The sequence below is a fragment of the Sceloporus occidentalis genome, unplaced genomic scaffold, assembly GCF_023333645.1.
Source record: "Sceloporus occidentalis isolate IW3139 unplaced genomic scaffold, rSceOcc1.0.p SCAF_59, whole genome shotgun sequence".
Classification (NCBI taxonomy): domain Eukaryota; kingdom Metazoa; phylum Chordata; class Lepidosauria; order Squamata; family Phrynosomatidae; genus Sceloporus; species Sceloporus occidentalis.
In genome coordinates, this window is record NW_028317039.1 from 2,006,624 (window position 1) to 2,020,172 (window position 13,549).

The 13,549-nt window shown below is 40.2% G+C and overlaps 1 protein-coding gene across 1 annotated transcript in view; it reads right to left on the reverse strand.

The window, feature by feature from the left end:
• Window positions 1–9,345: 9,345 nt before the first annotated feature.
• Window positions 9,346–13,549, reverse strand: part of LOC149287537 (vacuolar protein sorting-associated protein 8 homolog) — a 42,592-nt gene continuing 38,388 nt past the window's right edge. Inside the window, exons 24-25 of the mRNA XM_089492749.1 lie at window positions 12,053–12,133; window positions 9,346–9,495 (exon numbers count right to left, since the gene is read on the reverse strand). Of these exons, the coding sequence (XP_089348875.1) occupies window positions 9,346–9,495; window positions 12,053–12,133 (231 nt within the window). The remainder of the gene's footprint in view (window positions 9,496–12,052; window positions 12,134–13,549) is intronic.

Below are 13,549 nucleotides of genomic sequence, written 5' to 3' on the forward strand. Positions count from 1 at the left end.
TTATATATATATTTTAATTTTTTTTTGCCTTTTTTAAAACATTTTTAAGATTTTTTTTCAACTTGAAGGTTCCCCTGATAGTGACATCAGAGGGAAATTATTTTTACATTTTACTGTTTTTTTACTATTTTTTTTCTAATGATTATTAATTTTATTTTATTTTTAATTTATTTTTTTCTAATCACACTGTGATTAGAAAGCTGAGCTCCATTGACTTGCATGGTTGAATGCAGTACGTGTATTCAACCTGCAAGTGGAGCCAGAGTTCTCTAGAGGGTCAGGAGACCGTCTAGCGAACTTTTTCTGTGACCGCTCTCCGGAGCGGTCAGAGTCCATCAAGAGGTAAGTGTTTGGTGTCGCTGGATGCCTCCTGATCGAGGCATTCCAGCGACACCATTTAAGTTTAGGAGGCGATCGTTGATCGCCTTCTAAACGCTTTTAAAACGGGCGTCCGCCGCCATACATTGTATGGCGGATGTTGACGCCCCGGGGAGGGGCCAGACATGGCCCCTGATTCCGATCATGGCGTTGCTGAATGCCTCGAGGTCGAGGCATTACAGCAACGCCGTTTGGGTAAAAAAAAAAACGATCACGGATCGATTTATTTTTTTTACCCGTTTTAACAAATGACGGTCCTGGCACGTCATTTGTCGTTAACGACATGATTTTCCGTGACGTGCCCGGACCGGCAATTGTCATCAAGGGGTTAATCTGCATTATTTACTTGCTCGTGTCATAATACCAACAGCACAATGCCATATGTTCTCCACCAGTCATTCCCTGGTTTTGCAACAGAGGGCCTAGTGCCCCATTTGGACTGCTGCCCTAGGCCTAGTTAGGGTGGCCCAGGCCCCCAAATATTGTGGGTTTAGGAAAACTGCTGCTGTATCCATACAGGCTTCCCGCTGCCAGTACGTTTAACAATAATCCAGAGGCACTTTTAGGATTCATAGGTTGTCAGGAGTCTCAAAATTCAGGATAAACTGGAAAATGTCTGCTGAGTGTATCTCTATGTCTAGCATTTCAGCTAAGTATTCTAGAATGCTTATTTTGCGTATAGAAAAAATAGAAGAATGTAACTGGTGTTACCTATTTGTTTATTATAAAGTAAAAGAATTCCTAAATGGGCTTTGTGTTTCAAATGAGTAAGGAACAAGTAGAATTTGGCAGGTTAGGGATGATCAAAATTTGTTTACCACAGGCAGGAATGATGGGGGCTACTTTTAGACACACACACACACGCACACACACATTGAGCAGTTTTTATTTTCATATCCTCGTTTATGTGAAGAAATTTGTAGTACCAATAAAACGTATCTATTGCTTTGTCCATTGAGGTGCAGAGGCAGCTATCTTCTGTTTGAGCATGGATATAAGAAAAATATGTACCTGACTAGATTGTATGCTTTGGTTAGCTCCTTTGTCGATATAATCTGTTATAGTCGTGTGCTTTATTCTAGTCCTAGATGTGGGCGAGTGAGAGTAGGAGAGTTGGCACTGAATGTCCACTCAAGCATCTCCAGACCAGGTGACATATTCTAGTGTCAGAGCGGGCGAGCCAGCCATTGTGAGGCACATTGCAAGCAGAGGGAAAAAGACTTTACATCAGCCAACTCATTAACATCCCAATATAACATAACACCAGATATGTGTTCATGCAGTTAAATTGGATTCATTATGTCAAAAGGCATAATAAAACTCGCATGATCCCCAGTCAGGTGGATTTTCCAGGTTGTGGAAAAGTTAGTTTATATATAAATGTGATGCTTCCATTAAAAACAGTTTAATACAGTCTTCACCAAGGATCAAGGGAAATGGAAGGATATTTGTATAAAATTTCTTGTTCTTAAATAACTTAAAAACAGAAGATTAAACACACAATTTTTATATTGGGGCAAATGCATCTACAATTAATGGCACATAAACTACTTCAAGGAACTCTGGTCCTTTTCCAGTCTTTTACTAAAGACTACACGGGGGATAAATGCCTGAATTCTGACCATTAATGAAATCTATTCAAATCGAATTGCATTGCACCAGGATTAACTGAATGTTAAGTAAAGAGGCGATTCACAGAGCGGCAGGATTCCTGGATAATAAATACATAAACTGACTGTACAGATGTAATACTGGATTAACCTACATTTGGGGGGCATAATCGAATCCTACGACCACATCTAAAATTCAAACAGAAGCATCCATGCCTCTCATTCCCACAATACACATGTTGCTCACAACCTTAGGACAAGTTAACCGGGTCATGCAATTAAGAGGGCAGTGAGTACAGAGCTCATTGCCCTCTTAATTACATGATGAATGAACTCAACGGAGGCAAAGTTCCGGGACCCAATTGGTTATTGTGGGGTCAGCTGATTGCTGTGATTAACTAATCACTCAGCTCACATGATGGAAAAAGTAAATGTTTTGAAACCTTGACTTTGCGTCTCCCTCTTTACCTCACACACTGATCGTGAGGTACAGAAAGTGAAAAAAGCTTACATGGTGGCTAACCCCACCTCATATTATGCAAGACAGCAGACCTAGCACCCCACTGACTTGCTGGAGATAAAAAAAAAAATATTTTTGAAAGAAATTCACTCATGTTGGTGATTGGTATTTTAAAGAAGCCAACTACCGTATTTGCTCGATTATAAGACGACCCCCCAAAATCTAAATATTAATTTAGGAAAAAAACAAAAAGCCTGAATATAAGACTACCCTATAGGAAAAAGTTTTACTAGTAAATATGAATTCATGTAAACAATTTTTTCATATTTAATAAAAGCTATGATTGAGAAAAATATATAATTTTTTATTTCCTTTTATTTGTCAACCTGCCCCCCCAGTTATGCACATCTGCCCCCAGGGTTGCCACTCTGCCCCCAGAAATGCCTTATACCCCCTATAGTCTGCCCCATGATGTGCCTTTTAACCCTCTATATGCCACTCTGCCTCCAGAAATGTCTTATACCCTCCTATATGCCACTCTGCCCCATGATATGCCTTTTAACCCCCTATATCCCAGAGTGGCATATAGGGGGTTAAAAGGCATATCATGGGGCAGAGTGGCATATAGGGGATTAAAAGGCATTTCTGGAGATATATATATAACTGCTAACAGCAATCACACTCCTATCAAGCCAAGGCAGCCAGTACATGCTGGGACCTGGGGATGAAAGGAGTGTGAGTACAGCCTCCCTATGCCATGCTACCACCTCCACCCCCCTTACACATCCATGCTATCACACACACACATTCACAAACATTTAAATACTCATTCATTCCATTAATCACATATACTTCACACATTAATCACAAAAACCCTCCCCCACCCCCTTACCTGAACTGCAGATCTCCCATTCGAAGACTTCTGCAGGGGCCCGGCTGTGCGAGCAACTTCTCTGGCCCCGCCCCCAGAGGAAGGAGGTAGTTATGTGACACTCTTCTAGCTTCCTGTTCTCCTGCCGCTGGTAGAAGAGAAGCTGCTCGTAACCAAAGCACCGGTAAGCAGCCTGGCCCCAGCGGAAGTCTGATTAGAAGACGACCTCAATTAGAAGACGAGGGGTATTTTTCAGAGCTTTTGCTCTGAAAAAAACCTTGTCTTATAATCGAGCAAATACGGTATTTGCTCCTATTGGAGAAAACATCCTATGTTGGCTATTTTTTGCACTCGTAATGACCAGGCAGAGGTTTCAACTACTATGCTTCCTTCACTTCAATGACTCTATAAGCTAAGGCCCCTTCTAAATGATCCGTCAAAAAAGTTCTACATAGAAGAATTGCTTATGCGATTTAAAGGCATACTACTTGTTAAGCAATATTATACATATGTATGTTGTATCTAAAGAAAGTTCTAACTGTCCTCTTAAAAGCAAGATGTAACTTGTATGGGTGGGTGACTTGACAGTGATAAAATGTACATTTAAACAACCACACATCAAAAATGAAAAAGTCGCCCTAGTCATTGACCTAGGAAAATCCCTGGTCGTTAAGGTACTAATCAAACTTTGAAAAGCAATTCTATTAAATTTGGTTATTTGATCTGCAATCAAGAAGTATGACAGTAACAGGATGGACAATCCCACTGTAAAATGTAAATACCTCTACCCCTACAATGTACCCATTTTGAAGGGGTATATCACATTGTTTTGCAGCTCTGATACAGCTGATGCAGCTACAATAATAGATATATAAACAGTGGAAATGTGTTTATAAATGAGGTTTTATAAATGAACAATTTTGATAGTTCCAACAGACTTTACTTTTCACTCTGACCAATCAGCATTTATATGGGGAAGAGACAAGGAAGGACATCAAAGCTTGCTGACACCATTTTAACTCAGTAGCAGCCACAAACAAATGAGTTAAGTGTTAGCACACTTAACTCATTTGTTTGTGGCTGCTACTGAGTGACAGTCAACGGCAGTGTTATACTTGGCTGGGACTTAGTCTACTCTCTAATGCTACAAGAAGTGTATGTGCACTACTAGTTGATTTTATTGTCCTACTGGAACTGCAGTAGTAGGTTTTTCATTTTTATTTAATTTAATACTTATTTTAGGGCTCTTTTTAATTTTAAAATAAGCCATTTCTTAAAATACGATAAAAAAAATTGTTCACACATTTGACAGGCCAGGACAGCTGCCGTGTGTCAGTAATACACTTCCAGCAAAACCTCATATTTTTGTAAATCACAAAATAAATGATTGAGCAAAGGGAAATGGGCATTAGATGCGCAGCTAGTGACACTCCTGAAATTACATGAGGTTCTAGTGCTGCTGCTCTATCACAACTCTGAGGCATCAGTTTGTGTAAGTATGTGGTGGTGAAAGAGTATGTTTAAATACACATGTGCAATATGTTTAAATACACATACTGTGCAAGAGTTTGTGAAGGCAAAGTGTAGTCGCACCAAATATTGATTTGGTTTTTCTTCTGTTAACTCACTCTTGTGTTTTGGTAAATGATAAAAATAAATGTCAATTTTTAAAGCACTCTTACTTTACACCATTTTTCACACCTGCCTAATATATTTTCACAGTACTGTATGTGCCTTGTGTTATATATATGCTGTTGCTGAACATCTTGGATAACAAAATGGTCTGTTATTCTGTTGTTGTAACATCTATTACACGGTTATACAAATATACAGTATAAATATAACTAAGGAACAAGGAAAGGACATCAAGATAAGAAATTAGCCTGCAATGAAGATTTTACCATAGACTTCACATTCCTTAACCCCTTCGTGACAAAGGCTGATTTTACTTTTTGTACCCTTCGTGACAAAGGCTGATTTTACTTTTTGTACCCTTCGTGACAATGGCCGTTTTAACATTTCTGTGCTGCTCATGTTTAGCTGTAATTTTCTTCTTTCCCGTTTACTGAACCCACACACATTAGATATGGTTTTTTTCAGGACAAGAAGGGCTTTCTTTAGATGACATTGTTTTAATTGTATCATATTATTTACTATTTAAAAAAGTATAAAATATGGTGAAAAATGTAGAAAAAAATGACTGTTTCTAACTTTTAGTTGAAAAACCTTTTACTCATCTATAAAAGGTAATGAAAAAACCTGCTAAATAGATTCTACTATTTGTCCTGAGTTTAGAAATAGCCATTGTTTTTATGTTTTTTTGCTTTTTTCTACACATTATGGGGCAATAAGTACAGGTAGCGTTTTGCTATTTCAAAGCCATTTTTTCCAAATCTGGTAATTCTTCCCCCGGATATCTTTGAAGCCGGCCAATGCAATTTACCCCATCAAGTCATATATTTTTGAAAACTAGACAGCCCAGGGTATTCCAAATGCCAGTATTTTAACCCTTTCCAAGCACTAATTCTACCATCAGCCTTTGTCAAACTTTATGGTAGTAATTTTTTTTGCATGTTTTTTTCCACACACATTTTACTTTAGGTATGAATAAACAGGTTCTGGTATATGTCACTATCATAAAACACCCCAATATGTGTTCATCAACATCTCCTGAGTACAGCGATACCTCACATGAATGATTTTGCCTGGCTGGGGGCAAAAGAGCCACATTTGGGGCATGCGCATTTTCAATGTTGAACTTTGGCATTTGGGGATCCACTGCCCATGCCCTATTTGGTACATCTTTGAGCCGGGCCATTTCAGTATGCCCAATAAAGCCATATATTTTTGAAAAATAGACACCCCAGGGTATTTTAAATGCTAGTATTTTAACTCTTTCTATGCACCATATCTACCACCAGTCTTTGTCAAACTTTGTGGTAGTCATTTTTTTGCATTTGTTTTTTCACACACATTTTACTTCAGGTATGAATTAAAAGGTTCTCGTGTATGTCACTATCACAAAACACCCCAATATGTGTTCAGCAACATCTCCCGAGTACAGGGATACCTCACATGAATGATTTTGCCTGGCTGTTTGGGGGCAAAAGGGCCACATTTGGGGCATGCACACTTTTCAGCGTTGAACTTTGGCATTTGGGGATCCACTGCCCATGCCCTATTTGGTACATCTTGGAGCCAGGCCATTTCAGTGTGCCCAACAAAACCATATATTTTTGAAAACTAGACACCCCAGGGTATTTTAAATGCTGGTATTTTAACTCTTTGCATGCACACATTTTACAACCAGAATTTTTTCAAAGTTTGCAGTAGTATTCTTTTGTGTGTATTTTTCCCCCACACACCTATGTAATGTATGAATTTACAGCTCCTGGTATATGCCGCTGTCACACGACACCCCAATATGTGTTCAGCAACATCTCCTGAGCACAGTGATACCCCACATGCATGGGTTTGTCATTTTCTGGGGGAACTAAAAGGCCACATTTGGTACGTGTGCATTTTTCTAATTGGAAATTAGATGTGTGGCCATCCTTCCCCCCGTGTTAATTGGGACATTGTTGAATCCGGCCAATTCAATTTACCCCATCAAATCATACATTTTTTAAAAGTAGACACCCCATGGGAATTTAATATGCCAGTATTTTAACTCTTTCCATGCGAGAATTGTTTTAAGCTAATGTGCTAATTTTAGGACTTGCTCACAAAAATATATTTTTTATATATATATATTTTAATTTTTTTTGCCTTTTTTAAAACATTTTTGACATTTTTTTTCAACTTGAAGGTTCCCCTGATAGTGACATCAGAGGGAAATTATTTTTACATTTCACTGTTTTTTTTACTATTTTTTTCTAATTATTAATTTTTTTATTTATTTTTACTAATCACACTGTGATTAGAAAGCTGGGCTCCATTGACTTGCATGGTTGAATGCAGTGTCTGTATTCAACCTGCAAGTGGAGCCAGAGTTCTCTAGAGGGTCTGGAGACCTTCTAGCGAACTTTTGCATCTTTATTGTTTTTTTCCCGGGCGGACGGTGAAGACTGCGTGCAGCTGCGGCTGTGACCGCTCTCCGGAGCGGTCACAGTCCATCCTAGGGTAAGTGTTTGGTGTCGCTGGATGCCTCCTGATCGAGGCATTCCAGCGACACCATTTAAGTTTTTTGTTTTTCCGTGACGTGGCCGGACCGGCAATTGTCATCAAGGGGTTAAGGTAAAATAGTTCCATTTAATCTAAATATTTCCAAAAGACTGAAACAAAAACAAAAGAAATCCATACTGGCTGCAAAGCCTCTGTAAGTTCAAAATGCTAATTTTCTAGTATACACATATTCTGTGTTTCTATAAAATCACAGTAGATCAGGTCCCTTTATATTTCTGTGGTGACCCTTTGGAAATTGATTTGACACTTTGCCCGCCTCCAAGCTATTTTCCTGACACCTGATATTCTTAATGCAAGTCAGTTTCAATTATGGCTTAACAAACATTGCAGGGGGGAGTCTAACAAGACCCCCATTTGCATGTACAGACATTTGCAACTGACCCTCCATTGATACAAATGGGAATACATTCCTACTACTGATTGGATGCCTCAAGTAACCAATCAGTGTCGAGAATTCTCGAACCATGAAGGTAAGGTCTTTTATTTATTGATATATAAAAGAATGCTTCAATATGCATTTTTCTTTTGTGAGACTGTCATGGACAGTAAACTGTCCATTCAATCACTTCAAATGGCTTCATCAGATGAACTGAACTTCATCCGCACTGCCATTGAGAATAAGCTTAGTGTAGACTTCCCATTTAAATTGACGATTTATCTTCATCTGCTGACTCACGAGAAGTGTCACAGCTATAACATCCTATCCCAGTCAAGTAAGTGGAGGGATGCTTGTAGGAACAGTGCTTCTAGAAAGATCAATTGTTCATGTCAATTACCAGAATATAGTACAAGCTAGCAGTGGTTTTGGCCAACTAGACCTAGGCGGGCAAGAACAGGGGGGAACGGGAGCTTTGGCAGGACCTCTGCCTTAAAAAAACACTAGGAAATCAGGCCCCAACATGTGATGCCTCTGTGGGGCTGTCAAAAGGCAGATTTCTGCTCTCTACACCTAGCAAAATTACATTATGGACAACCATGTCTAACCAGCACAGCCTCCACAGCATGTTCAAGTCTGATTACAGATGGACATTGACCTTCTGGTCACCTCTTCAGTATTGCGGCATTAGTACAAATATACCCCTAACATACACGCATAGTTAGGGAAGCTAATTATGTGTATATAGTCAGGGTTTTTTTGCATTCTGTTGGGTAAGATTGATCATTACTCTCTTTATGGATTTATTGCTACTTGTTTATTTAAATGTAATGAGGAGTTATCAGGCACAGCGCTCTTTTCTAAGAAGGTTGAATAGGGCTGTATTCTTACAAGTGACTTCTCACCAAGACAGGCGACCAAGAATCACAAATATCAATGGAATGTACTTGTCAAACATGAATATATGAAATAAAATTAGTACATACTGTATAAGTTCATTAACATAAAGGTGTACATAGAAAACATTACATAACTGTAAGGATTGCAGGGAATATGGTTGAGAATTCTCCAGTTTGCTCTTGAATTGAGGTTGTGCATCTAGATATATACCAGTCGGCCTGTCTACATGCATCATAGAGCCTAAAGGCAAAACATCAATAATCTGGCACAGAGTTCTTGGTCTGCTTGGACAAACATTAAGCATAAAAAAGGATTTGTGCCAAAGATATCGGAGTGTTAACATTAAACTTAACATATTTGAGAGCACACAGAGACAAAGACTTCTTATACATGTCAACCAATCTTTGAAAATACTTTGTATTGCCATACACATTAAAACACAGTCCCACATTTCCAAACGGTTTGGTCAGACATTAGACCCTCTTTGTTGCAGATAGACCTGTTTTAAAATGGGCCGCTTTCAAACCATTCTCATTTTGGGCATTGACAGGAGTAGATTTCTTGGTTAGTCATCAATAATTGGAGGGGGGGCAAGGTGCAGCTGAAAGTTCTCATTTTGAAATACGCTGCTTGAGGGAAGGCCTCCCGGAGATGGGTGGTAACTGCCTGATTTCTCTGGACTTTGAGAACGGCACAGTTCAGTCAGAAGTGCCAACTGCAAGATAGTGGAAAATGAAAGTCAGTTATTAATGAAAAAGAATCCTAAAACAGCATAATACCCAACATTTCATGGTTCGATTGACAGCCTTACAGAACAGTAAAGTGCTGCCCCACGAACGACAAAATACAAGGACGCACAATATTAGTATCCATTCTGGCTTCTAAAACCCGAACAGGCTGGTAAAATACTTTAAAATGGGGCTTAAAACAGACAGCCAGGACTTTTTTTAGGGAATGGTGAATCACAATGTTTGCTTAACCTATTAATGTTTATTAAGAAAAGTAGCAGCACTTAGTTTGAAAACATTGCGTCTGCCAGCCTGATCACTACCACTAGACATCTGCAAACGCTTCAAGTGCATTCTCCCCTAGCAGTGCAGTAAAGTCCTCTCCTGCCCCAATTTGTGCTCCCTAACCTGCTAATCTAAAGAGCCCAATAAAGTCAACAACATGGACTTATAAGCACTCTAGAGTGTTTCACTTAAAATTAGGGCTGCAACAACTAATCGATAAAATCGATAACAATTGATAATGAAATTCGTTGCCAACGAATTTCATTATCGATTAGTTGAATCGATTATTATCGATTATAAAATGAGGGTCTTTTCAGAGCAATGTGGCATGTCTGGGGAGGACGGAGTGGTGTATAAGGCATATCTGGGGCCACAGTGGCATATCTGGGGGTAGACTGGAGTGGCATATGTGGGGAGGGCAGCGTGGCATGTCTGGGAGGTAGTGTGGCATGTCTGGGGAGGATGGAGTGGTGTATCAGGGGGTATAAGGCGTATCAGGCACAGTGGCATATGTGGGGGTGGAGTGGCAGATGTGGGAGGCAGCGTGGAGTGGCAGATGTGGGATGCAGCGTGGAGTGGCAGATGTGGGAGGCAGCGTGGAGTGGCAGATGTGGGAGGCAGCGTGGAGTGGTATATGTGGGAGGCAGCGTGGAGTGGCATATGTGGGAGGCAGCGGGGAGTGGAATATGTGGGAGGCAGCGTGGAGTGGTATATGTGGGAGGCAGCGGGGAGTGGAATATGTGGGAGGCAGAGTGGAGCAGTATATGTGGGAGGCAGCGTGGAGCGGTATATGTGGGAGGCAGCGTGGAGTGGTATATGTGGGAGGCAGCGTGGAGTGGCATATGTGGGAGGCAGCGTGGAGTGGTATATGTGGGAGGCAGCGTGGAGTGGTATATGTGGGAGGCAGCGTGGAATGGTATATGTGGGAGGCAGCGTGGAGTGGTATGTGTGGGAGGCAGCGTGGAGTGGTATATGTGGGAAGCAGCGTGGAGTGGCATATGTGGGAGGCAGCGTGGAGTGGTATATGTGGGAGGCAGCGTGGAGTGGTATATGTGGGAGGCAGCGTGGAGTGGTATATGTGGGAGGCAGCGTGGAATGGTATATGTGGGAGGCAGCGTGGAGTGGTATATGTGGGAGGCAGAGTGGAGTGGTATATGTGGGAGGCAGCGTGGAATGGTATATGTGGGAGGCAGCGTGGAGTGGTATATGTGGGAGGCAGAGTGGAGTGGTATATGTGGGGGGCAGCGTGGAGTGGCATATGTGGGGGGCAGCGTGGTATATGTGGGGGGCAGCGTGGAGTGGTATGTGTGGGAGGCAGCGTGGCAAGCCTGGGCTCAAATGTGCATAAATTGGGGGGGGCTGGTTGGGAAATAAAGACAAGAAATGTATTTTATCAAAGTTTTTTTTTATTCTGCTGTTTGTATTTAACATCATTTGTTTATTAAATTTTTTTAAATAAATGAAAAATTTACAAACATTTTTTTTATCCGATTAATCGAAAAAATAATCGGCCAACTAATCGATTATGAAAATAATCGTTAGTTGCAGCCCTACTTAAAATATGCGTTTTTTGCGTTTAGTCAAACTCATATAAAATAAATAATGCATGTAGCATTATGTGTAACAATTTAGAATATATTTCAGCTAGTATAGCCAAAATAAATAATATCAACTATGCTCATGCGACCATTTGCAATGCAAAATTTGCTTACTACAAAAATGGTATGTGTGTGAATTTCTTCCTTGTGGAATATAAGCATTTCCTGAATAGTAGAATGTAAGATTGAGGTGCTAGTTCTGTAGGACCAAAGGGAGGTTTTTTACAATGGAAATGTATGGTGAGCTGTCATACAAGGTTTTTACCAGTTACCATCACCCACAACTACTTTAAACTGTGCATCTATTCCTGGTAAAAAGGGACATTTAAATGGTTTCTGTAATTCAATAACAGAGAGAATGTTCATTCTTGAAATAATCACACAAAACAACTCATCTCAGGGGCTTTAAGTGTTCTGGGCCATGGAGTAAACTTATTTACATTACTTCTAAAGAAAAAGAATGTTTTATTTGTTTTTAAGGCCACAAAGTAACCACAAAATTAGACCTGATATAAATCCTGAGGTTCTATTTTGAAAATCTAAAATGGTACGTTTTCTGCCATAGACTATTAACAAAGATGCCCCATTTGTGAACAGACCACCCATAAACAAATCTGTAAAGATATATTAGAGCAATGGAGACATATATATGTTACTGTACCCGTGATGTTCCTTTATATAGACGGCAGAGCTGGTCAAATGCCTGCAGCTGTTGCGGGTCTAAGATGGAGCCACAGCTTGACTAGAAAAACAATACACATTGTTGTATTCATTTACTCTGGATTTGTGATAACTTTAACTATGTGAAAACTTTTTGTGGAATTTAAGAACTCATTAATTGTTTCAGATTGTCTGTCACTGATGTATGTAAACAAATTCACTAAATTTCTGTGTAACCATAAGTCTCTTTTTTGTTTTTTGATGCCCAGGTTTAATTTAGGTATCATTTTGTATCCATATCCTGGTGGCTATCTGGGAAGCCCCATCACCCCACTTAACATACTGTGAAACTGCATGTAATTATTTCTCCTTAACTGTTTACACCACCACCCTCCACATCATGCTCCTTCCCAGATGAAAGACGAATATCGTTTTCCTTGTTGTCATGGAAATTGTTTTTTTCTTTATCTTAATGCCAGTCTTTTTTTTCTCTCAGGTTCACTCTATGGCTTCTGTCTTTGTCCAATACTCACATATGACTCCAGACATGAGGACACCTTGACAAAGCATGAGTGGATTCTGCAGAATGCTCCCAAATGCATTTGGCTCTGCCCCTCCCTGCAGCTATTTTCCATGTACAAGATGTGTTTAGACAGGGAAAAGAAAAAATGTCGGTGCGCTAAGCTAGTCTCAGGCTCAAATAATACAAATGTATAATATGAGGCCTACCAAACAGTGTGAGCATGCTGCAAATACAGTGTGTTGGCTGTACAATGTATACAAAAAAACAAAATACTGTCTGCGCTTCTCACCCTAAAAAAGTTGGCAACAAATATATAAACATAATATAAATGAGAGGTTTTGGTTATATGAATTGGCCAAAGCATAATTAAGCTCACCCGCCACGTCAAGGCACACTCTCAATAGGGTGAGAACCTACTCTCACCTCCTACATAGTGGGCACACAAAGCTGTTTATACTGCTACCAAAACCAGATTAATGTGTTGGGGGAGGTGCAATTAAACCTCCTCGCATTTAACCCCTGGACAGCAAGCTGCAACCAGACTGATGGGAAGCCAACAACCTCAAATATGTGCAAACAGGGAAAAGAAAAAATGTCGGTGCGCTAAGCTAGTCTCAGGCTCAAATAATACAAATGTATAATATGAGGCCTACCAAACAGGGTGAGAAGCGCAGACAGTATTTCGTTTTTCGTATACATTGTACAGCCAACACACTGTATTTGCAGCATGCTCACACTGTGAGCCCGGGACGCCCGTTTTAAAAGCGTTTAGGAGGCGATCAACGATCACCTCCTAAACTTAAATGGTGTTGCTGGAATGCCTCGATTAGGAGGCATCCAGCGACACCAAACACTTACCTCTGGATGGACTGTGACTGCTCCGGAGATGAAAAAGTTCGCTAGACGGTCTCCAGACCCTCTAGAGAACTCTGGCTCCACTTGCAGGTTGAATACAGGTACTGCATTCAACCATGC